We start from the raw sequence: 21,677 nt of genomic DNA, 5'->3' as shown, positions 1-21,677 counted from the left end.
AGACTTAGAGGCCCACAGCATATCTCCATCTACCCCGCTGCCCTTCCTCCTGTTAATCCCCCCTGGCCTAATCCTTCCAACACTTGTTCCACGTCCCACTCTTGCTTTCACCTCTAGCAAAAGGTATTAAAGATGCTAGTTAACACTGGTTAAAGGGGAGATTCTTTTCTTTTAAATTTTATTCTATTATTTAAGTCTTTTTTTCTTTTTTATTTACTTGGCTGTGCCGGGTTTTAGTCACAGCATGCACGATCTTTGATCTTCGTTGCAGCGTGCGGGAATGTGTGATCTGGTTCCCTGACCATGGATGGAGCCCAGCTCACCTGCACCGGGAGCCCAGGGTCTTAGCCACTGGACTACCAGGGACGTCCCAAAGGAGTGATTCTTACCACACATACCAGCTGTTGAGGGACTCATGGGCAAAACCTACTCAGGTATCAGAAAGTGGCCTGGCTCTCCTCTTGCACAGTGAACGAGGGCTGAGACCATCTAAGCAGGGCACTGAAACGGTAATACAGCTAAACAATGGATTAGCTGTATCGTTAATACGGCTGGTTCCCTGTATTTGGTCACAGGCCACACACCCCCAAATCCAGTCACCGATCAATCTGTCTTTGGCTGAAGATGAACTGGGTCAGAGTGGATGGGTCAGACTTACATAGAAACCCTGACTGAAGAGCAGAACTGGCTGGGCAAGGGTTACTACACATAAACAACTGTTTCGACCGCTCCTGGGTGAAACACCACAACTTTAAACATACATTTAAACCACACCAAAAATTAATGCCCGTAAACCCTCTAAATGTTTAGAAAATGATGTGATAAAAACAAACGCTTTCTAGTCTGATCAAGTTACTTTTTGAATTGTCACAGTTGGTACTATTTCCCATACAAGAATATTTTAAGTAAAATAATTTTCACTGCTACAGAATTAGAACTTGGGATAAGAATATATTTTATTTTCTCATAGAAGTTCTACCAAAAATATACTTTTTTCTTAACTTAAAAATACGGCTTTGGAAAGCAAAATTCGAGTTGTTACAATTTGTTACATGTTTTACAAACAACTATGAAAGGAAAGAGGTCAACAGAATGGACTCAATTATTAAATATAAAGATGTTCATTTTACAAGCTTGACCTTGTCCTTTAACAACTTCAGGGTGGGGTTCTTGCTGATTTTCTTGTTGAAGATGACCAGGAGTTCCTCTTCAGATTTGTGATGTTCATTTGTCACTGCATAATACTGAGCTAAAACCTTCACAAAGAAAGACAGTGGTCAAATAGGTATTAGTCCTGAAAATTTAGGAGTGTTGGTTCTCTGGCCCCCAACACAGCGGACAGTGACAAATCAAAGAACCCAGGTGCTGGTTACATGGGGGTGTCCTGCTTGTGGCAATTCACACAGCTGCACACGTGTGACATGTGGCCGCCTGTGTCAGACACCAGCAAAAAAAAATTACAAAGAGGGAAAAAAACACTGTTCTGGAATAATCGAAAGACAGTAACACATCTAGAGCAGTAATTTTCAGATTTAACACCGACGCTGCTCTGGCTGAGGAGGTGTGGGTGGGGGGGGTGTGACGCCATCCCCATCCGCACCCTGAACGGCTAAAAAGGAGAAGCTGGAATGTCACTGAGACATACACACACCTATGTTTACAGCGTGTGTATATATACACTCAAGTTTAGTGTTTCAGATGTAGAAAAACAGAACAGAATTATACATTTTAAAATAAAGAACTGATTCTCCCCAGCATTATATACCTGATTCGCACCCTTCATACCTTTTTCCTTAGCTTCTTGATTGTTATTTCATTGTCTGGGGCCTGTTTCAGAACTGCTTTAATAGTTCCCTTCCAGTTGAATTTACCTACAATGTAGAAAATAATATGTAAAATACTGCGTTTTATGGTACTACAAAAAGGGTTAAGAAACAGCTGTGTGTGAGAGATCCAGTCTCCCTACACCCCGGTCAACATTTGGTAGTGGTACGACGTTTGTAGAGCAAGTTTTTGGTCTTGATGAAGCCTCATTTCTCCACCACCTATTTGCTACGCAGGATATGAACAAGACCAGAATGAACAGGATGCCACAGTTCTGCGTAGCAGGCACCTGACCTGTCTAATCACAGTGGCCGAGAGGCACTGACTCTCGTCTATAATACTCATTCTCAAAATGAGCAGAAAAACTAAGTATCGTTAAGTACCACCATCCTACAAATTCCTGTAGAAAGACATGAGTTATTTCTAATGAACTCAAGATTTACTAAGGATCTGCTAAGATCAGTTCAGTCGGTTCAATTCAGTCACTCAGTCGTGTCTGACTCTTTGCGACCCCATGAATCACAGCACGCCAGGCCTCCCTGTCTATCACCAACTCCCGGAGTTCACTCAGACTCACGTCCATCAAGTCAGTGATGCCATCCAGCCATCTCATCCTCTGTCATCCCCTTCTCCTCCTGCCCCCAATCCCTCCCAGCATCAGAGTCTTTTCCAATGAGTCAACTCTTCGCATGAGGTGGCCAAACAAAAGAGTTCGAAATGCAGTACTTGGATGCAATCTCAAAAACAACAGAATGATCTCTGTTCGTTTCCAAGGCAAACCATTCAATATCACAGTAATCCAAGTCTATGCCCCAACCAGTAACGCTGAAGAAGCTGAAGTTGAAAGGTTCTATGAAGACCTACAAGACCTTTTAGAACTAACACCCAAAAAAGATGTCCTTTTCATTATAGGGGACTGGAATGCAAAAGTAGGAAGTCAAGAAACACCTGGAGTAACAGGCAAATTTGGCCTTGGAATATGGAATGAAGCAGGGCAAAGGCTAATAGAGTTTTGCCAAGAAAATGCACTGGTCATAGCTAAGATCAAGGGGCTGTGTAAACACAGTAAACAAAGCAAAGATTGACAGCAGGCTAGGACTCATCTAGGGAACCTTTACTTCTGGGAAGATGAAGACGAGTATGCAGAAGGTACATAATTCTGATGAAATGAAAGAAATCAAAGATTTAAATCAACAGACATGCCATGTTCATGGCTTGGAAGACAACACAGTAAATAAAGTGATTGATTCTCCCCAAACTGATCCAATTCCTCTATCATCACAGCAAGACTTTTTATAGATATAGGCAAGATTATTATAAATCTTCTAATTTTGCAACAGAATAAAGTGAGAATAAGCCTACCCCTTTTCAAGACTTTGGATATACCTACTCGAGTCAAGAGTGTGTGGTGGATGGACGGACACACACCAACGAGAGAGAACCCAGAACAGACCCACACCGATGCTGGAGAAAGGCACTTCACTGAGAAAAGACAGCCTTTTTAAATGGTGTGGACCCACTAGACATTGATGAGCAAAGAAATAAACCTTCAACCAAGTTTCATATCTCATAAAAATTAATTCAAAATGCATCATGGACTTGAGTGTAAAATATGCAACTATAAGACCTTTAAGAAAGAAACAGAAAAAAAAAAAAAAAAAACCTCCATGGATTTAAGGCTGGCAAAGAGTTCTCAGATGACTTCAGAAGTATCATCTCTTAAAGGAAAAACTGACAAACGAGGCTTCATCAAGACCAAAAACTTGCTCTACAAATGCAGTACCGCCACCAAATGCTGACCAGGGTGTAGCGAGACTGGATCTCTCACACACTGCTGGTGGGGATACAACATGGTACAGCTACTCTTGAAAAACCTGGCTGTTTCTTAAAAAACTAAACATGCAAGTAACGTCCCACACAGCCACTGCACCTCCTGAACACTTCTTCCAGAAAACAGGACACAGGAAAACCTCTACGTGAGGGCTTACAGCCACTTTATTCATCAGGACCACGAACCGGAAATAACCCAGATGTCCGTCAACAGATGAATGGATAACCAAGCCGTGGGACACTCACACCACAGACCACTGCTCACAGTGCAGAGGAATGGACTACTGAGATGTGCAGCCACCTGGATGAATCTCCCTAGAATAAGGCTGAGTGAAAAGGGCCAATCTCAAAAGGTTACACAGTGTGAAGTGAAAGTCGCTCAGTTGTGGCCGACTCTTTGCAACCTGATGGACTATACTGTCCATGGAATTCTCCAGGCCAGAATACTGGAGTGGGTAGCCTTTCCCTTCTCCAGGGGATCTTCCCAACCCAGGTCTTATGCATTGCAGGCGGATTCTTTACCAACAGAGCTATCAGGGAAGCCCATTACACAGTAAATGATGCCATTTATGTCACATTCTGAAATGACACAATTCCGAAATGGAGAGGAAAACGGAGAGCTACATGGAAGTAAGGGATAGGCTGACCTCTGGGGCAGAGGGGGGATGGGGCGAGAGGAGGGTGGGCGTGGCTATAAGAGGGCAGTGGGAGCATTCCCTTCGGGGACAGGAATGTTTGTCTAATGTTTGTCTCTTGACTGTTTGGGGTCAGCACCCAGGGAAGTTTTGTCCTACGGTTGTGGGAGGTCTCAGCCGCAGAGGAAACTGGGTAAGGCCACAGAAGGATCCCTGAAGTCTAATTATTTCTTAAAAATGCACGTGAATCTACAATTATCTCAGACCTAAAAATTTTAAGTTAAAAAAAAAAAAACTTCACATATACAAAGTTATAAGCTAAGAAATCTAACTACACTTGGGCAGTTACTGAACTTCCGTGAATAAAGCCTCAAATCCCATTTGGGCCCTTGGGCCTGTTCTTAGTGGCAGGCCTGGGGGAGTGTTCCCGGTCTGACCAGTAGGAACAGCTCTGTGGAGAAGACAGCATTTAACAGGAGCCCTGGACTTCCCAGGTGGCTCAGCTGGTAAAGAATCTGCCTGCGATGTGGGAGACCTGGGTTCGATCCCTGAGTAAGATCCCCCAGAGAAGGGAAAGGCTACCCACTCCAGTATTCTTGGGTTTCACTTGTGGCTCAGCTGATAAAGAATTCACCTGCAATGTTCGATCCCTGGGTTGGGAAGATCCCCTGGAGAAGGGAAAGGCTACCCACTCCAGTATTCTGGCCTGGAGAATTCCATGGACTGTATAGTCCATAGGGTCTTAAAGAGTCGGACAAGACTGATTGACTTACACTTTCACTTTGGAGTCTGACAAGTACACATTCTGGCTGAAAGAGATGGTGGCTGTTGGGCTCCAAGCAAGGGGATACCAGGGACAGACCCAGAGACAGGAGGAGAAACAGTCAAGCCTGTTCCTGTACCTTGGACTTCAGGGTACATCTATGGGAGTGATAAGAGTTAGGAACAAGAAGGGGCTTACTTTAAGCTCCAAAGACCATACATGTCTCCAATCCAGACGGCTCTACATTCTATCCTTACAGCTGGAGAGACCCTTGTGAGACTGACTGACAGAGTACTCACTATTACTCTGAAGTCACACCTTGGAGTATGGGTTTTGCTCCAGACTCTTTCCTGTACATCCAGAGGGCACGACCCACCTGACGGGCCCAACCCTTCCCCTTCTCCCTCAACCTAGAGAGGGCAGAGCTGCAAAGCACAGTAGCCGTACCTTTTGCAGGAGCCTCATGGTTTTCCGGTTCTCCATCCTCAGAATTTTCTGGGGGCTTAATCTTTTTCTTCTTAGAATTTGCTTCAACTAAGTCATTAGGAAGATTAAAAAAAAAAAAACAGATTTCACATTTATAACAGCACCTACTGTTTAATGAGAGGCCTACAGGGCCAAGCCCCTAAAAAAAAAAACCCATCACCTTGCTCATGCCCCCAGGCACCCCAGTCCCGAGGCGTGGGGTTTCTCCTCCAAGGCAGATGACAAAATGGGCAGTCGAGAGGTGGTGTCGCCTGCCCCGGACTAAGCCCAGGTTGGCCTGCTCCCAAACCTTATGCTCTTTGCCGCGAGTGGTTTCAAACAGTAAGGTCTGACATATTTTTATCCATCCCCAACTCACAGCTCAAACATTCTTTAACAAACCCTTGGAGCGTAAGTGAGCCACAAACCTAACAAACCCTTGGAGCGTAAGTGAGCCACAAACCTTCTGAGTGCTTGCGCTTTCTTTTCCCTGGACCAGCGTCTGCCTGCTCCCCCACCTTGGCGCCTCCATCCACCGCCCCATCCTGGGCGCGCTCGGCCTTGCTCTTCTTCCTCTGGCTCTTCGTCCCTGAGGAGCCGTCGGCTGCCTCCTGCTCGGCCTCCTGTGCTGCTTTGCGCTTTTTAGGCTTCTGACTCTTTGCGTCCTCCTGGTGGTTTTCTAGTCTTAGTTCTTTCTTTTCTTTTTTCGTATTCTTCTGCCGTTCTGCCTTCCTTTCTCTCTTATTCTTCTTGGCCTCTGCTGGCTCTTCGGTGCTGCTGTTTGCTTTGGAGGACGGGACGTCGGCATTGTTCTCTGCACACGGCTTGGTCACTGGCTCTGGCGGCTGCTGATCTGGCCCCTTACCAACAGGTTCCTTATTATTAAGCAAAACCAAGACACACATAAATACTCATTCCAGACACATATCATTGTGTGTATCTACTGAATAAATTCCTCTAAGGAAACTGTTATTACTTACCATTTTATAACTGCGACCCTCACCCCCGCCCCATTGCTCACATGTAGCAGTTAATACACAAAATGAATAAAACTACCCCCAGCCCACATTCCTCTCTGCCTTTAACAGATATTTTCATTCCACTAGAAAAATGAAGGATCTCTATGTCACGGAAAAGTCAGACCTTTAATTCTGGCTCACTAGCCGCCTGTTACGTAGAAGACAGGCATGTAGGTGTGGCAGAAACCACCAGATTTATGCATCTGCAGGCCTGGGTTCAAGTTCCAGCTCTGTTCACTAGCCAGGTGACTCAGAGCAAGTTATTTATCTGCTTCAAACCTATTTCCTCATCTATAAACAAAAAGGTAGTGACACCTACCTAACACAGTTTATGTACAAATAAAATGAGAAAAGCTAAGCTTGAGAAAGCAGCTGGATGTACAGGAAGAGTTTTATAAACTCCTGAGTACTAGACAGAGGTGCCCTTATCACCATCACTGTTCAGATGGATGGCTACCCTGAGAGGAATGTCAGGGAGGGACACCTGGGCGGAATGTCAAGAATGGTAAGTAAGGAACCATGGAAATACGCGCTGGAATAAGACAAACTTCCTATTTACTGCCCCACCTGACTCAAACCGAGTGACTTCAGCACAGCCAGCCCCACTGCCTGCTGCACTCTGACTATAAATATGCTACGGCTTCCACGCCTGCCCCTTCCTAAGAGAGGACGTGGAGCAATTCACTGAACTGCTCCGCAAGCCCTGATGCATCTGCAGGGCTGGGGCCGCTGCAGGGGTCCTGCAAACCCCGGGACTCATGGTCAAGCTCCATCTCTGTTAAGTAACTGGCCAGGTGGTAGTCCTCCTCCTTTCAAAGGTGAGGTCACGAGGGGACCAAATGGAGGAGGACTGGCTTTCACTCCTGTACAAGCACTCTGCTGAGGTCACGTGGCCCGTGAGACCCAGTCATAGGCTCAAAGAGTAGTATTTGGGTATTGAGACTAAACAACTGGAGTTTTTTCAGTAAGAATTCAGAGATCAAATCATCCAGGCACATGCCGGGGAGGCAGGCGATGAGCTCAGAAAGGACTCAAGAGGAAGGGGGACCAGGACACCTCGCCCTGTCCTACAAGTTCCGTCCTATGGTACAGTGTGTTGTGAGCAGCAACCCACCAGGGTCAGAGCACCGCAGCCCCAGGCCTGACCCCTTCAGCCCAGTCTCCAGCTGCTGCCCTGCCTCCACTTCCTAACCAAGTCCGCCCCCTGCACTCCAGCTTCTGGGAGAGAGGGGAGACAGGAGGGAGGGAAGGAAGGAGGGAGGGAGACACACACTCACCCACCCAGCAGCCACTCAATCAATGAGTGAACAAACTCACATCCCACCAGCTTCCTATTTCGTTCCAGACTCTCCTCCAACGTGGTCTCCTTAGACACGATTTCACTGCCTCTGTCCTGACAGCGAGACTCTCCCCTCCTTCACTCTCTGCCCTGTCCTCTGCCTCCCATTTCTTCCTGGCCTGTGTCACCACCTGACATCACAGCATCAGCTCTTAGAGCAGCTGTCAGTCTCTCCTGCCAGAATGCAGCTCTGGAGGGAGGGACCCAGGTCCAAGGATGGCTGGGTCCACAGTTACCAGGTGCCGCTGTGCACTGGGGCAGTGAGTGTTTCACCTGAGAAGGATACAAAGCCTCCAGCCCAGCACCCCCAGGGCCTTGGCACCATCTCCACCTCCAACTCCAGGACATGCTGGGACATTCACTGCCCAAAAGCAATGACAAGCTGCATTTTACAGAGCTCAGAGTTTACCACGAGCTGCTTACTGGTTATCTTATTTAATTCTTATATATTCACAGCTTCAAAAATGAAATTGGAAAACTCTATTTTTTGAACTCTGGAGTTAAGCTAAATAACCACAGACTTTTATGACTGTTAGCTAAAATAATGGAAGTGAAAGTGAAAGTCACTCAGTCACGTCCAACCCTTTGCAACCCCATGGACTATACAGTCCGTGGAATTCTCCAGGCCAGAATACTGGAGTGGGTAGCCTTTCCCTTCTCCAGGGGATCTTCCCAACCCAGGAATCGAAGCCAGGTCTCCCGCATTGCAGGCGGATTCTTTACCAGCTGAGCCACAAGGGAAGCCCCAAATAATGGAAATAACCTTTTAAAAAATAGGTGCCACATAAGTGCCAATTGAATGATTGGTTACAAGGTTTCAAGGGCCCATTCGTGTGTTTAGAGACAAATGCTAGATGCACTGCCAAGAGAAAGTTTCATTTTTTATCCCAATTTGTGGTCACAACTATTCTCTCTGCATAAAGCACATCAACAGCTGACAACTGTGAGGAGAATAGAAGCCCAGTTGGACCCCACTGTTGTTTTGAAACACTAATGATGTCTTCAGATGGGATATAAGCTCCAAGTAGGGGCAAAGTGCAAGTGAGTTAATGAGAAAAAATGTTGAACAACGGAAGCAAGGACATGCCTACAAGACGTCACACCACAACTTTCTGCAGGTGTATTCCACATCTGGGGCCTCTCGAATCAAAGCATCTTCTCGGAAGGTGGTCTACTGATGTGTTCCAAGCAATCCCTCTGGCCACTGGAAGGAAGGAGACCAGCACCTACCGAGCGCCCACGCCCTGCTGGGCACGAGCTGGGAGGCTTGTACTCCCTCATCTGCTTTAATACTAGGACACAATCCCTCACCCCACACCTACCAGAATACCTGGTCACCCTCTCTTGTTCTCACCCTGTTTATTTTTCCTTCCTGCCACGATCACCCACCTGAGATGTTTTTCTGTTTTTTGTTCAGGGCCTGACTCGTATTGGGCACAGTAAGTACTGAGTCTTTTGTGTTGTCGCTTAGTTGCTAAGTCACGTCCGACTCTTTTGCGACCCCATGGACTGTGTAGCCCACCAGGTTCCTCTGTCCACGGGATTTCCCAGGCAAGGATACTGGAGTGGATTGCCATACCCTCCTCCAGGGGATCGTCCCGACCCAGGGATCCAACCCAGGTCTCCCGTACCGCAGGCAGATTCTTTCCACTGAGCCATCTGGGAAGCCCCTACTTAGTCTAACGACCCACCTCTATTTAAGACAAGGAAACGAAGGCTCAGAGAGGTTAAATAAAATGCCCAAGAGCAAACGCCTGGCAAATAGCAAAGTAGGGATTCAAATCGGGTTTGTCAGAAACCCAAAGCCCCTGTTCTTTTCCAATCATCCCACTACTTGATGTCTAAGCCGATCAAGTCTAGTCAGCTGGAACTGTTATCAAAGATCGGGATTAAATATCTTTCTCTGCACAATAAGGAAATCTTCTCTGCAATGCACTCAGTGTATTCCTTCCCATTAATGAAGGCACAAAGAGGCTCTCTGAAAAAGAAGGCTGTCTTGACCTCCAAAGATAAGACATTCCCGTTTCATTTTTACTAACCACTTTTGCCACACTGCAAGTCTAGAGTGAGATTGGACTTACACTGCTGGAAGCTTCGGAAAAGATATTCCACACCTGCTCCAGGATAGATTCATTATGAACTTTTAAACTGTTCTTCATCCAATTCTGTATGGGTGAAAAAGAAAAAAGAAAAAAACCCACTTATCCCATATGCGGAGAGGGACACATAAGCTGTCACTGAGGTGCCCATATCCCCTCCATCAGGGAAGTCCAGTCAAACACATACCTGAAATTTTGCCCTTTTCCTGGGAACGTTGTCAAAACCACTAATTTGCTCTAATAGTTCCCTCACTTTGGGGCTGACATTGGGTCTTTTTATTAATTCATGAATTTTCTACAGAAAAGGAAGATAAAAGCAATAAACAATCGACAGATGAGTTTCATGAAAGTCAAACTGCTGAGTTCACACCTCAAGTCCAGATTCTGAGTTAATGTCTATGTTTACAGATTCAACAGAGTGCTCAAAGGCCAGAGCCATTTATTGTTGGTGTTCAGTTGCTAAGCCATGTCTGACTTTTGGTGACCCCATGGACCGCAGCCCGCCAGGCTTCCCTCTGCTTCACTATCTCCCCGAGACTAAGGCAAGAAATAAAAGGCATCCACACTGGAAAGAAAGAAGTAAAATGATCTCTGTTCCCAGACAACATGGTCTTACATGTCAAAAACCCAAAAGATTTCACAGAAAGAATCTTTAGGACTAAGTTCAGCGGTTGCAGGATACAAAAAAATCAACACTCAAAAATCAAGCTGCATTTCTCTACACTAATAAAGAACAAATTGGAGAGGAAATTAATAAACAATTCCACTTATAATACTATCTAATACTATCAAAAAGAATAAAATACTTAGGGATAAACTTAACTAACCGACAAGGTAAAATACATATATACTGAAAACTAAAAAACACTGCTGAGAGAAATTAAAGAAGATACAAGGAAACAGAAAGACATCCCATGTCCAAGAACTGAAGACAATATTAAAATGTCAATACTATTCAAAGAGAGCTACAGGTTCAGATGTAACCTCTATCAAAAGATGAAACAGTCCTGGAGATGGATGGTGGTGATGGCTGTACAACACTGTGAATGTACTTGGTTGCATGGGATACATTTATTTTTGTCTTCCCAGGCTACTCAAGAAGGCAGGTGACAGATGAAACTGCTTGATGAATTAGGAAGACCTTACCTGAATCCAAGCCTGCTGTTTAACATCGCCTTTGTGGGTTTTACCTTCATACCCTTTGCCACCATACTTCTGATCTTCACTTATGCATTTCACATGGTTTTTATAGTCATCGCCCCTTAAAGTGAGAAAGTTCCACCGTTAGAATGATTCCCAAATCGGAGTCTGTGCAAAGCTAGCATACAGTCCACACTTACCTTCCCATCTGTGCTCTGCACGGCCACCCCACCCCTTTCACTTACTACACTGATAACCTCCTGGTCACATCACATTTCCTTCCTCCCAACTGTTCAAATCCCACCACCAAACTTTCCACCCATTTTTATATACAAATGTCTTAAAATCATATTGATACACAGTATTTTTTTTTAAGTCATAAGGGAATAGTCATAAATAAAAAAGAATTCTCTGCAACAGGGTGGCTTTAAGTTACAAAACCTGTAGGGTTTCCTGGTAATATATAGCGAACAATCAATCATCAGCTGTAGACTAAGTTAAAAGGTGGTATAAAATGGTAGTTATCAGGTCATGAGAAAGTTCTGGATCTTGGGAGTCTTGGGAAAAAAGGACACTCGATTCTGTCTTATATGATCGTTTGAAGCTCTACAGGGTCCTCAGGGAAACACTGGGAAGAAGTCAGGGGCAAAGTCCCTTAAGGAGAAACAGCCCAATTTTCACCTGTTCTGTATATCCTTCCTCCTAGGATTAGGTACGAAAAAAGACTTTACCACCTTCCAAACATTTTTTTTTTTTTAATCACTGCTTTAGAATGAAATTAAAAGGGACTGTTTGCAAATATCTCTCAAATGCTACAGAGGCCAGTAGGGCCCACGTGCCAAAAGCTGAACCCTCTGAAGCTGAAGGCAATCAGTGCAAGAATGAGGGTAGCCAACTGCAGACAACCCTCCCTGAGAAACACTGGATGGGCAGGACCCACCCTGCCCCGTCTCCTCAGTCCTCCCCTCTCCAGAGACCCCTTCACTGGAAGCACCTGCCTCACTCGGGGCCAGGGGCTTCACTCCCCCCGTCACCTCTGATTTTCTGGGGGAGGACGAGTCTCTTCTCCGAGGGATCTCCACTGTGAATGCATAACTTCATTTTCGGGTCTGTAAATCCATCGCTTCCCTGTGATCAGCACAGCACACCCGGAAACCCTGCTCTGCATGCTCACCTCCCTGGCTCCGGTAATGGTGCCAAGGACAGGTCAGCAAGTGCCACGGACTCATCAGATTATGACCAAACCCGCAACTTCCTTTTTTTCTGAGTCTTCTCTTTGCATCAGCTTTAAAGAGCAAATGGTCCTGGCAGGCACTACATTTTTTTCTTAATTTTCTTTCCTCAAATTTGCCTCTTGCTCTTTTTTTTTTAAAATGCTTTGTGGAACCAACGATCCCATAACTGGTCTGGACATTTAGTACAGATCCATACGGACTTACCAGAAGTCTTTGCCACAGTCGATGCAGGAAAGACATTCGCAGTTTCGGCAAAGAGCCACGTGCTTTTCCACTTGTACCTTCTTCACTGATTCACCACATGCATTGCATGTAAAAAATACCATTTTTAGCTAAATGATTAAATATTTTTTTTTACCCAAGATGGGTTTTAAGCCCTGTCCTAAAAAAAAATTAAAAAGGAAAAAAGATAATTATCATTGTAATGTGAAACTTCTTTTCCAAATATATGACTCAGACAGCTAACTCTTCACATGAAAATAACACAATAGAATCAAAGCTGATTCGTAATCTACATTAACCTTTACCATCATCTAAGTAAAACTGTATTCAACAATATTCACACGGCTGAAAACTGGTTGAGTGTGTGCTCACCATGCGCTGGGCTTTATTCTAAAAGCTTTACGTCTATGGACTTCATTAACCCTCACAGCAACCCTATGAGGGAAGGACTCTCGTCGTTCACAATTTACTCGTGGTATTGGGACTCAGACTAAGGAAACTGTCCAAAGTCACGCAGTAGCAGAACCAGGATTTAAACTTGGCAGGCTGGCTCTAGAGATGAAGTTTGGGGATGTCATGTGCAATATCCTACTTTTTCCAATAACTTTAAGTGCACACATGCAGTCTCTTTCTCTCTACTGCCTCTAGGTGAGCACTTAAAAGTACTCCAAGTTTCCAAATACAATAAGAACACAGCCAAAGGGGAATCATGGAAAGTTCACAAAGTGGAGAAGAGACCTAAAACTCATTCCTATAAGCACAAACAGCACTCATACAGGCATAACCGTGTATCCACAGGTGTTAAAAATGCAGATGTGCGCATCAGTTTCAGCAGACAGGAGCAGATGTGGTCCCCTGTTGGCTCAATCAGAAACCACAGAACCCTTCCAGGTGTCCCAATGCTGGGTGCTGAACTACTGGAGTGGGCTCCCAAACCCAGGCGTCTGGAGCGCTGCCCCGTGATTCAGTGGGTCCATACCTACACATAACTACCATTTAAAAAGTTCATGGAGGTGCTACTGCCCTCAACAAAACACAAATTCATTTAAAAGTGTGCTAGAAATCACTGTAACTTTCCAAGATTCAGTTCAGTTGCTCAGTTGTGTCCGACTCTTTGCAACCCCATGGACTGCAGCACACCAGGCTTCCCTGCCATCACCAACTCCTGGAGCTTGCTCAAACTCATGTCCATCGAGTAGGTGATACCATCCAACCATCTCATTCTCTGTCACCCACTTCTGCTCCCACCTTCAATCTTTCCCAGCATCAAGGTCTTTTTCTATAACTTCTTCACATCAGGTGGCCAAAATATTGGAGCTTTAGCATCAATCCTTCCAATGAATATTCAGGACTGATTTCCTTTAGGATTGACTGGTTTGATCTCCCTGCAGTCCAAGAGACTCTCAAGAGTCTTCTTCTTCAAAAAAAAAAAAAAAAAAAAAGAGTCTTCTTCAACACCACAGTTCAAAAGCATCAGTTCTTTGGCACTCAGCTTTCTTTATAGTCCAACTCTCACATCCATACATGACGACTGGAAAAACCATAGCTTTGACTAGAAGGACCTTTGTTGGCAAAGTAATGTCTCTGCTTTTTAATATGCTATCTAGGTTGGTCATAGCTTTCCTTTCAAGGAACAAGCATCTTTTAATCTCATGGCTGCAGTCACCATCGGCAGAGATTTTTGGAGCCAAGGAAAAAAAGTTTGTCACTGTTTCCACTATTTTCCCATCTACTTGCCATGAAGTGATGGGATTCAATGCCATGATCTTGGTTTTTTGAATGTTGAGTTTTAAGCCAGCCTTTTCACTTTCCTCTTTCACCTTCATCAAGAGGTTCTTCAGTTCCTCTTCACTTTCTGCCATAAGGGTGACGTCATCTGCATTTTTGAGGTTATTGATATTTCTCCCAGCAATCCTGATTCCAGCTTGTGCTTCATCCAGCCCACCATTTTGCATGATGTACTCTGCATATAAGTTAAATAAGCACAGTGACAATATATAGCCTCAACATACTACCTTCCCAATTTAGAACCAGTCCATTGTTCCATGTCCGGTTCTAACTGTTGCTTCTTGACCTGCATACAGATTTCTCAGGAGGCAGGTAAGGTGGTCTGGTACTCCCATCTCTTGAAGAATTTTCCAGTTTGATGTGATCCACACAGTCAAAGACTTTAGCATAGTCAATAAAGCAGAAGTAGATGTTTTTCTGGAACTCTCTTGCTTTTTCAATGATCCAAAGTATGTGGGCAATTTGATCTCTGGTTCCTCTGCCTTTTCTAAATCCAGCTGGAACATTTGGAAGTTCTCAATTCACATACTGTTGAAGACATGTTTGGAGAATTTTGAGCATTACTTTACTAGCATGTGAGATGAGTAGAATTGTGCAGTAGTTTTAGCATTCTTTGGCATTGCCTTTCTTTGGGATTAGAATGAAAACTGACTTTTTCCAGTCCTGTAGCCACTGCTGCGTTTTCCAAATTGGCTGGCAATTGAATGCAGCACTTTCACAGCATCATCTTTTAGCATTTGAAACAGCTCAGCTGGAATTCCATCACCTCCATTAGCTTTGTTCTTAGTGATGCTTCCTAAGGCCCACTTGACTTCACATTCCAGGATGTCTGGTTCTAGGTGAGTAATAACACCACTGTGGCTATCTCAGTCATTAAGATCTTGATTTTTTTAATCACTAGATTGTCATTTTACATTATAAATAAGTTTCACAGCAAAAATACTGAGAACAAATGTTTAACCCAGCATGTTCTTTCTCATCATGAAGGTAAGGTCAAGCACACTGATACAGTTTTTTCAGGTAAGACTTCATCTGAGACTCCTCTGGCACAAATGAGACTACTCCTGGTTCATAGGAAATTCTCATGCATGAGATCAGCATCTCTCCTGTACTCCCACCTTCTGAGTCACCGCTAGAGAGGACAAACCTAAGAAAGGAGCAGGGCTACGCCCATCCATTCAGCCTCAAATGAAAATGTACATCCTGGCTGCAACTCCAGGGTTTACAGAGGCTCAGCTGGTCTCTCTTAGAGGTCTCTTGCCCTGCAGTTTGCTTAATGTGCTCATAAAACGTGGGCCCCTGGCCCAGAGACCCCCTTCTTCAGCTCTCCATCAGGGTTACATGGGGTCAGTTACAGCCGAGCAGCAAATCCAAAGGAAAGAAAGACTGACTGTTCTGGGATGTGCACCAACCAAGAGCATCTTCTCACCTGGTTACGGTCAAAGACGTATGAAACAGCCACAGGTCCGGGGGAGCTGGTCTCACGCGGACTGTGACCCACTCCCTCGAAGCCAGCATTCTGCTCTCAGCAGGATGACGACCAGGTTGCTGGCAGGCAACAAAAGCAGCCAGGCTTCCCTGGTGGCTCAGTGGTAAAGAATCTACCTGCAAAGCAGCTTTGGTCCCTGGGTCAAGAAGATGCCCTGAAGAAGGAAATGGCTAACCCACTCCAGTATTCTTACCTGGAGAATTCTATGGACAGAGAAGCCTGTCGGGGTACAGTCCATGGAGTTGCAAGAGTTGGCAGACTACTGAACGCACATGCACACAAGCGCACTGTGGTCTCAGTCTCAAAATGAGAGTAAACCACAGGCACCAAGAGATGGACTGCCACCTTACACACAGGTGGAACAAACTCAAGTACCTGCTGACAATGTTGAAAGTACTTTCAGTGAGATTCGACCATGAAAAAAAGAACCCCCGCAAACTGCAGCTATGGCCTACAGCTTTCCAACCGTCATTTTTAAGGTCTATTCTGTATCTTGTTTGAGGCAGAGAGGGGAGGGGAGGAAGGCTTTGCCAAGCTTTGAGATACAGCTGAGAGATGCAGCCTGCCATGGAAGGTCAGGAATTAAAAGGCCTGGGAAGGACGGCTGGAGACAAAATTTCTCTACTGAATGAAGCCAGTGATGCTGACAAAAAATGGTGCTCAGCATATCTGTGCAAAACACGTCTTCTCTCTAGTGATTAGACACACACAGAGTAAACATCAATTCAGGAGAGAATTAGATTTTGGTCACATGTAGATCGGAAAGATACCTCTCCAATCGTTTTCATTTGGTCTTTTGTGGCATATGTTCACATTCAGAAATCTGTTGGGGTTTTGTCAAAGATAGAATGGGTTGCTTGCATAGTAAGCTGGAACTCATTCTCCCAGGGCCTTCCTCTGGAGTTTTAGAGCCACAACTGCATACTAACCCTTAATCTGCACCGCAGGCAGTGTGGCCGCCTGCTTGCTAAGGAGATAAGCTCTGTAAGGAGCTTACCCGTCCCTCTTCACCCAGGCCTCCAGGGAAGTACCTTGCTTCTGTGCGGTAAACAGTGGTATGTGTGTCTGTGGCGGGAGGAAGGGACTACAAACAACCCCAAGATCAAAACCATCCAAACTGCACAGCAGACTCAAGTGTGGCAAATCCTAGAGCAGGTTTGACAATTTCAGAAGTGGACATGCTTCTGAATTTACAAAAAGACACCCCTCCAACTGAAAACAGCAAGCACCTCCTACACACAAAAGACAACTCATTCAAACTTCACAGGACTCAATAAATGTGGAAGAAATTTAAACAGTCTCATTTTCAAATGATGTCTTGGTAAATTTGTAACATTTGGACTTCACAAGTTGGAAAAGCTAAAACCATGTTGCATTAAGACTTTCATGACACCTATATACCGTCTAAGTGCCGTGTCTCATGACCATTCATTTAAAAATATTACGACCCTAAGTCTTTTATTCTTAAGCTAGGCCACCCTGGACAAGGAGACCACCCATGTCACAGCAGAGGATGATGGGTATTGAACAGCACTGCTGAGCTGATGGGTAGCAGACAGCATCCCTAGGAGCCGGGAACCTGTGAAGCAATTCAAGCACCTAAGTCTCCTCTTATCAAGCTGGTGGCCACCTTCTGTTGACCTGGGCCTGGACTCAGGGCCAGAAGATCTGAGCTGGAGTCTGCATCCGCCAATTAAAAACTAAATGACCTGGATACCTAAGCTTCTCAGAATCTGTTTATCTATAAAATGGGTCTAATACCACACAGTATTGTGTGGAAAATTAAAGATACCAGATTTGAAAGATAAATCCTTACTCAATGGTAGAATTTCTTGTGGTCTATTTACTTGCACATCAATGATATTGCTCCCAGTCCCCTCCAAACACTGCTTCTTTAAATATGATCCTCAATCTACCCATCTTCATAAACTCACCCCAGTCTCTGCTGGCTCCCCATCCGCTGGGTGCCTACACTACCACCCTGTTCCCTGATAACATGAACTCAAATTGGTTCTGGGATTGTGAAGTGAACATGTAAGTCGCTCGTTTGTGTCTGACTCTGCGATCCCACGGGCAGTAGCACGCCAAGCTCCTCTGTCTGTGGAATTCTCCAGGCCAGAATATTGGAGTGGGTTGCCATTCCCTTCTCCAGGGGATCTTCCTGACCCAGGGATCCAACTCGGGTCTTCTGCATTACAGGCAAATTCTTTACCATCTGAGTCACCAGGGAAGCTTGTATTTGGAGTGATTTTATTTTTTAACCTTCCTCTTTACATATTTTTGTATTGTCTTCAGTACAGTTCAATTGCTCAGTCGTGTCTGACTCTTTCCAACCCCATGAATCGCAGCATGCCAGGCCTCCCTGTCCATCACAAACTCCCGGCGTTCAGTCAAACTCACGTCTATCGAGTCGGTGATGCCATCCAGCCATCTCATCCTCTGTCATCCCCTTCTCCTCCTGCCCCCAATCCCTCCCAGCATCAGAGTCTTTTCCAATGAGTCAACTCTTCGCATGAGGTGGCCAAAGTACTGGAGTTTCAGCTTTAGCATCATTCCTTCCAAAGAAATCCCAGGGCTGATCTCCTTCAGAATGGACTGGTTGGATCTCCTTGTAGTCCAAGGGACTCTCAAGAGTCTTCTCCAACACCACAGTTCAAAAGCATCAATTCTTCGGCTCTCAGCCTTCTTCACAGTCCAACACTCGCATCTATACATGACCACTGGAAAAACCATAGCCTTGACTAGACGGACCTTTGTTGGCAAAGTGATGTCTGTGCTTTTCAATATGCTATCTAGGTTGGTCATAACTTTCCTTCCCAGGAGTAAGCGTCTTTTAATTTCATGGCTGCACTCACCATCTGTAGTGATTTTGGAGCCCAAAAAGATAAAGTCTGACACTGTTTCCCCATCTATTTGCCATGAAGTGATGGGACCAGATGCCATGATCTTTGTTTTCTGAATGTTGAGCTTTAAGCCAACTTTTTTACTCTCCTCTTTCACTTTCATCAAGAGGCCTTTGAGTTCCTCTTCACTTTCTGCCATAAGGGTGGTGTCATCTGCATATCTGAGGTGATTGATATTTCTCCCGGCAACCTTGATTCCAGCTTGGGCTTCTTCCAGCCCAGCGTTTCTCATGATGTACTCTGCACAGAAGTTAAATAAGCAGGGTGACAATATACAGCCTTGACGAACTCCTTTTCCTATTTGGAACAAGTCTGTTGTTCCATGTCCAGTTCTAACTGTTGCTTCCTGACCTGCATACAGGTTTCTCAAGAGGCAGGTCAGGTGGTCTGGTAGTCCCATCTCTTTCAGAATTTCCGACAGTTTATTGTGATCCACACAGTCAAAGGCTTTGGCATAGTCAATAAAGCAGAAATAGATGTTTTTCTGGAACTCTCTTGCTTTTTCCATGATCCAGCGGATGTTGGCAATTTGGTCTCTGGTTCCTCTGCCTTTTCTAAAACCAGCTTGAACATCTGGAAGTTCACGGTTCACATATTGCTGAAGCCTGGCTTGGAGAATTTTGAGCATTACTTTACTAGCGTGTGAGGTGAGTGCAATTGTGTGGTAGTCTGAGCATTCTTTGGCATTGCCTTTCTTTGGGATTGGAATGAAAACTGACCTTTTCCAGTCCTGTGGCCACTGCTGAGTTTTCCAAATTTGCTGCCATATTGAGTGCAACACTTTCACAGCATCATCTTCCAGGATTTGAAATAGCTCAACTGGAATTCCATCACCTCCACTAGCTTTGTTCGTAGTGGTGCCTTCTAAGGCCCACTTGACTTCACATTCCAGCATATCTGGCTCTAAGTGAGTGATCATACCATCGTGATTATCTGGGTCATGAAGATCTTTTTCATGTAATTCTTCTGTGTATTCTTGCCACCTCTTCTTAACATCTTCTGCTTCTGTTAGGTCCATACCATTTCTGTCCTTTATCGAGCCCATCTTTGCATGAAATGTTCCCTTGGTAACTCTAATTTTCTTGGAGAGATCTCTAGTCTTTCCCATTCTGTTATTTTCCTCTATTTCTTTGCATTGATCGCTGAGGAAGGCTTTCTTATCTCTTCTTGCTATTCTTTGGAACTCTGCATTCAGATGCGTGTATCTTACCTTTTCTCCTTTGCTTTTCACAGCTATTTGTAAGGCCTCCCCAGGCAGCCATTTTGCTTTTTTGCATTTCTTTTCCATGGAGATGTTCTTGATCCCTATCTCCTGTATAATGTCAGGAACCTCAGTCCATAGTTCATCAGGCATTCTATCAGATCTAGTCCCTAAAATCTATTTCTCACTTCCACTGTATAATCATAAGGGATTTGATTTAGGTCATACCTGAATGGTCTTACTATTCTTAAAAAAAAATTCCTTCACAAACATATACACACAGACCTAAACCCCACTGACATCATCACCACCAAAACTGCCCACCTTAAGGGCCAACCTGTCAACAGCCTCCAGTGAGCCCTGAGACCTGAAGCAAGTCATTGTCCCCTAGGGACTTAAGTTCTTCAGGCTGTGAAACAATGCATTAGGCCAACTAGGCTAGCTCTGAGCTCCTCCTAAGAGGAAAACTCCAAGAAACCAGGGGCATGGTGAAAGGGAAAGACAGACAAGCACACACTGTACACCATCACGCAGAAGCTCCTGACTGCAGGGTATACAGTCAGGCAGGATCTCTCCCTTGCTCTGCAAAGACTCTCAAGGAAGGTACATCCATCTCCACTTGACAGATGAGCCAAGGCCCACAGAAGCTGAGTGGTGTCTCTCAAACCCCAAGTTCCAGTATCACACCCTCCCCACATACTACATCAACAGCAGTGGTTTAAACAGCATCTGTTCACTGGTGTAATAACTACCTGTGGAAGCCGACACGTCAGGCACTACGTTAGGCACCGGGGGGACTGAGGGTGCTATGTGAATAAATCCCAGGTAGGCACTCTGCGAGAATGGTAGGCTTGCAAGCACTCAAACTCCACCTCATGCCTCTAACCTCTCCACAAAGGCAGGGGCTGCAGAAAATCCGGACATTGACGGATCATCTACTATGTGCCAAGCTCTGGCTCCTGTAATACTCACAAGAATCCTCTGAGTTAGGTAGGTTCTATTATTATTTCCTTTTGACAGACCAGGCACAAAGGGGTTCAATAACTGTCAACAAGCTACACGTGCAGTTGGTGGCAAACCTGGATTCACAACGCAGCTACTCCCGGCCCTAAAGCCCCGCGCTCTCAACCATGCCCTAAGGGCCTCCTCCTTGGGGATCGAGCTCCCCAAGACTCAAAGAAGGCAAGTGCCTCGTCCCCAATATGCCGCAAGCCTGCACAACGCAGTCCGGTGGGGGAACCAACCAACCATCCCGGCTGGAACCCCCTCTACGGGTTCCCGGCACGACTTTTCCATTTTAAAACCCTGAGGAACTGGTCATTCTAACTCCAGGACTCCTTCCATTTCCCCCAGAGCACGAATGAAACTTGAATGCATTTCTTTCTTCCATGAGTTTAAGCCAAAGGAAAGACTCTCTAACGGTGGAAACGCAGGCAACGGCCACTACGCCCACCCTACCCCGCTCCACCCCCCGCCCCACAGCTTGAGCTCCAGCCCCACAGGTCGGACCTCTGGGCCACCGCCCCTCACCTCTCAGCCAGCGCCCGCCAACGGTTTCAACCCGCCGAGAAAGGAGCACGTGGAATCGCGGTTTCCCGCAAGGCTCTATAACCTGCACCTCCCTCCAGGGCTTCCGCGCGCAGAATTCGCTTCGGAGGCGCCCCGCGCGCCTGCCCGCCGCGACCACACCTCCTGGCGGAAGTGACGCAACCGGAAGCCAGAGGG

At 45.5% G+C, this 21,677-nt stretch overlaps 1 protein-coding gene across 2 annotated transcripts; it reads right to left on the bottom strand.

Annotated features, from left to right (window-relative positions):
• Window positions 1-931: 931 nt before the first annotated feature.
• On the bottom strand, window positions 932-21,652 carry LYAR (Ly1 antibody reactive). 2 transcript variants are annotated; one of them, XM_027545027.1, is made up of 9 exons: window positions 21,483-21,652; window positions 12,554-12,731; window positions 11,121-11,235; window positions 10,162-10,269; window positions 9,957-10,040; window positions 5,981-6,392; window positions 5,500-5,586; window positions 1,786-1,871; window positions 932-1,256 (listed from the first exon to the last, which is right to left on the bottom strand). In XM_027545027.1, the coding sequence occupies exons 2-9, from the start codon at window positions 12,673-12,675 to the stop codon at window positions 1,122-1,124; spliced, it is 1,149 nt and encodes a 382-aa protein (XP_027400828.1). In that variant the 5' UTR covers window positions 12,676-12,731; window positions 21,483-21,652; the 3' UTR covers window positions 932-1,121. The 2 variants fall into 2 exon arrangements, with proteins under 2 accessions (XP_027400828.1, XP_027400829.1); XM_027545028.1 differs by lacking the exon at window positions 21,483-21,652 and adding an exon at window positions 15,789-16,002.
• Between the last annotated feature and the right edge of the window lie 25 nt (window positions 21,653-21,677).

This window comes from Bos indicus x Bos taurus, chromosome 6 (genome assembly GCF_003369695.1).
Source record: "Bos indicus x Bos taurus breed Angus x Brahman F1 hybrid chromosome 6, Bos_hybrid_MaternalHap_v2.0, whole genome shotgun sequence".
NCBI classification, from domain to species: domain Eukaryota; kingdom Metazoa; phylum Chordata; class Mammalia; order Artiodactyla; family Bovidae; genus Bos; species Bos indicus x Bos taurus.
The sequence above is the reverse complement of the archived record's forward strand: the minus strand, read 5'-3'. Positions and strand labels throughout refer to the sequence as shown.

Excerpts from the sequence above, each read along its gene's own strand:
- LYAR (XM_027545027.1), bottom strand. The coding sequence starts at position 12,675 with ATGGTATTTTTTACATGCAATGCATGTGGTGAATCAGTGAAGAAGGTA. Across the intron at positions 10,041-10,161 it reads GGAAAAGGGCAAAATTTCAG|AATTGGATGAAGAACAGTTT; the intron begins GTATGTGTTTGA and ends TCACCCATACAG. Across the intron at positions 1,872-5,499 it reads CCATGAGGCTCCTGCAAAAG|GTAAATTCAACTGGAAGGGA; the intron begins GTACGGCTACTG and ends TCTACATTGTAG.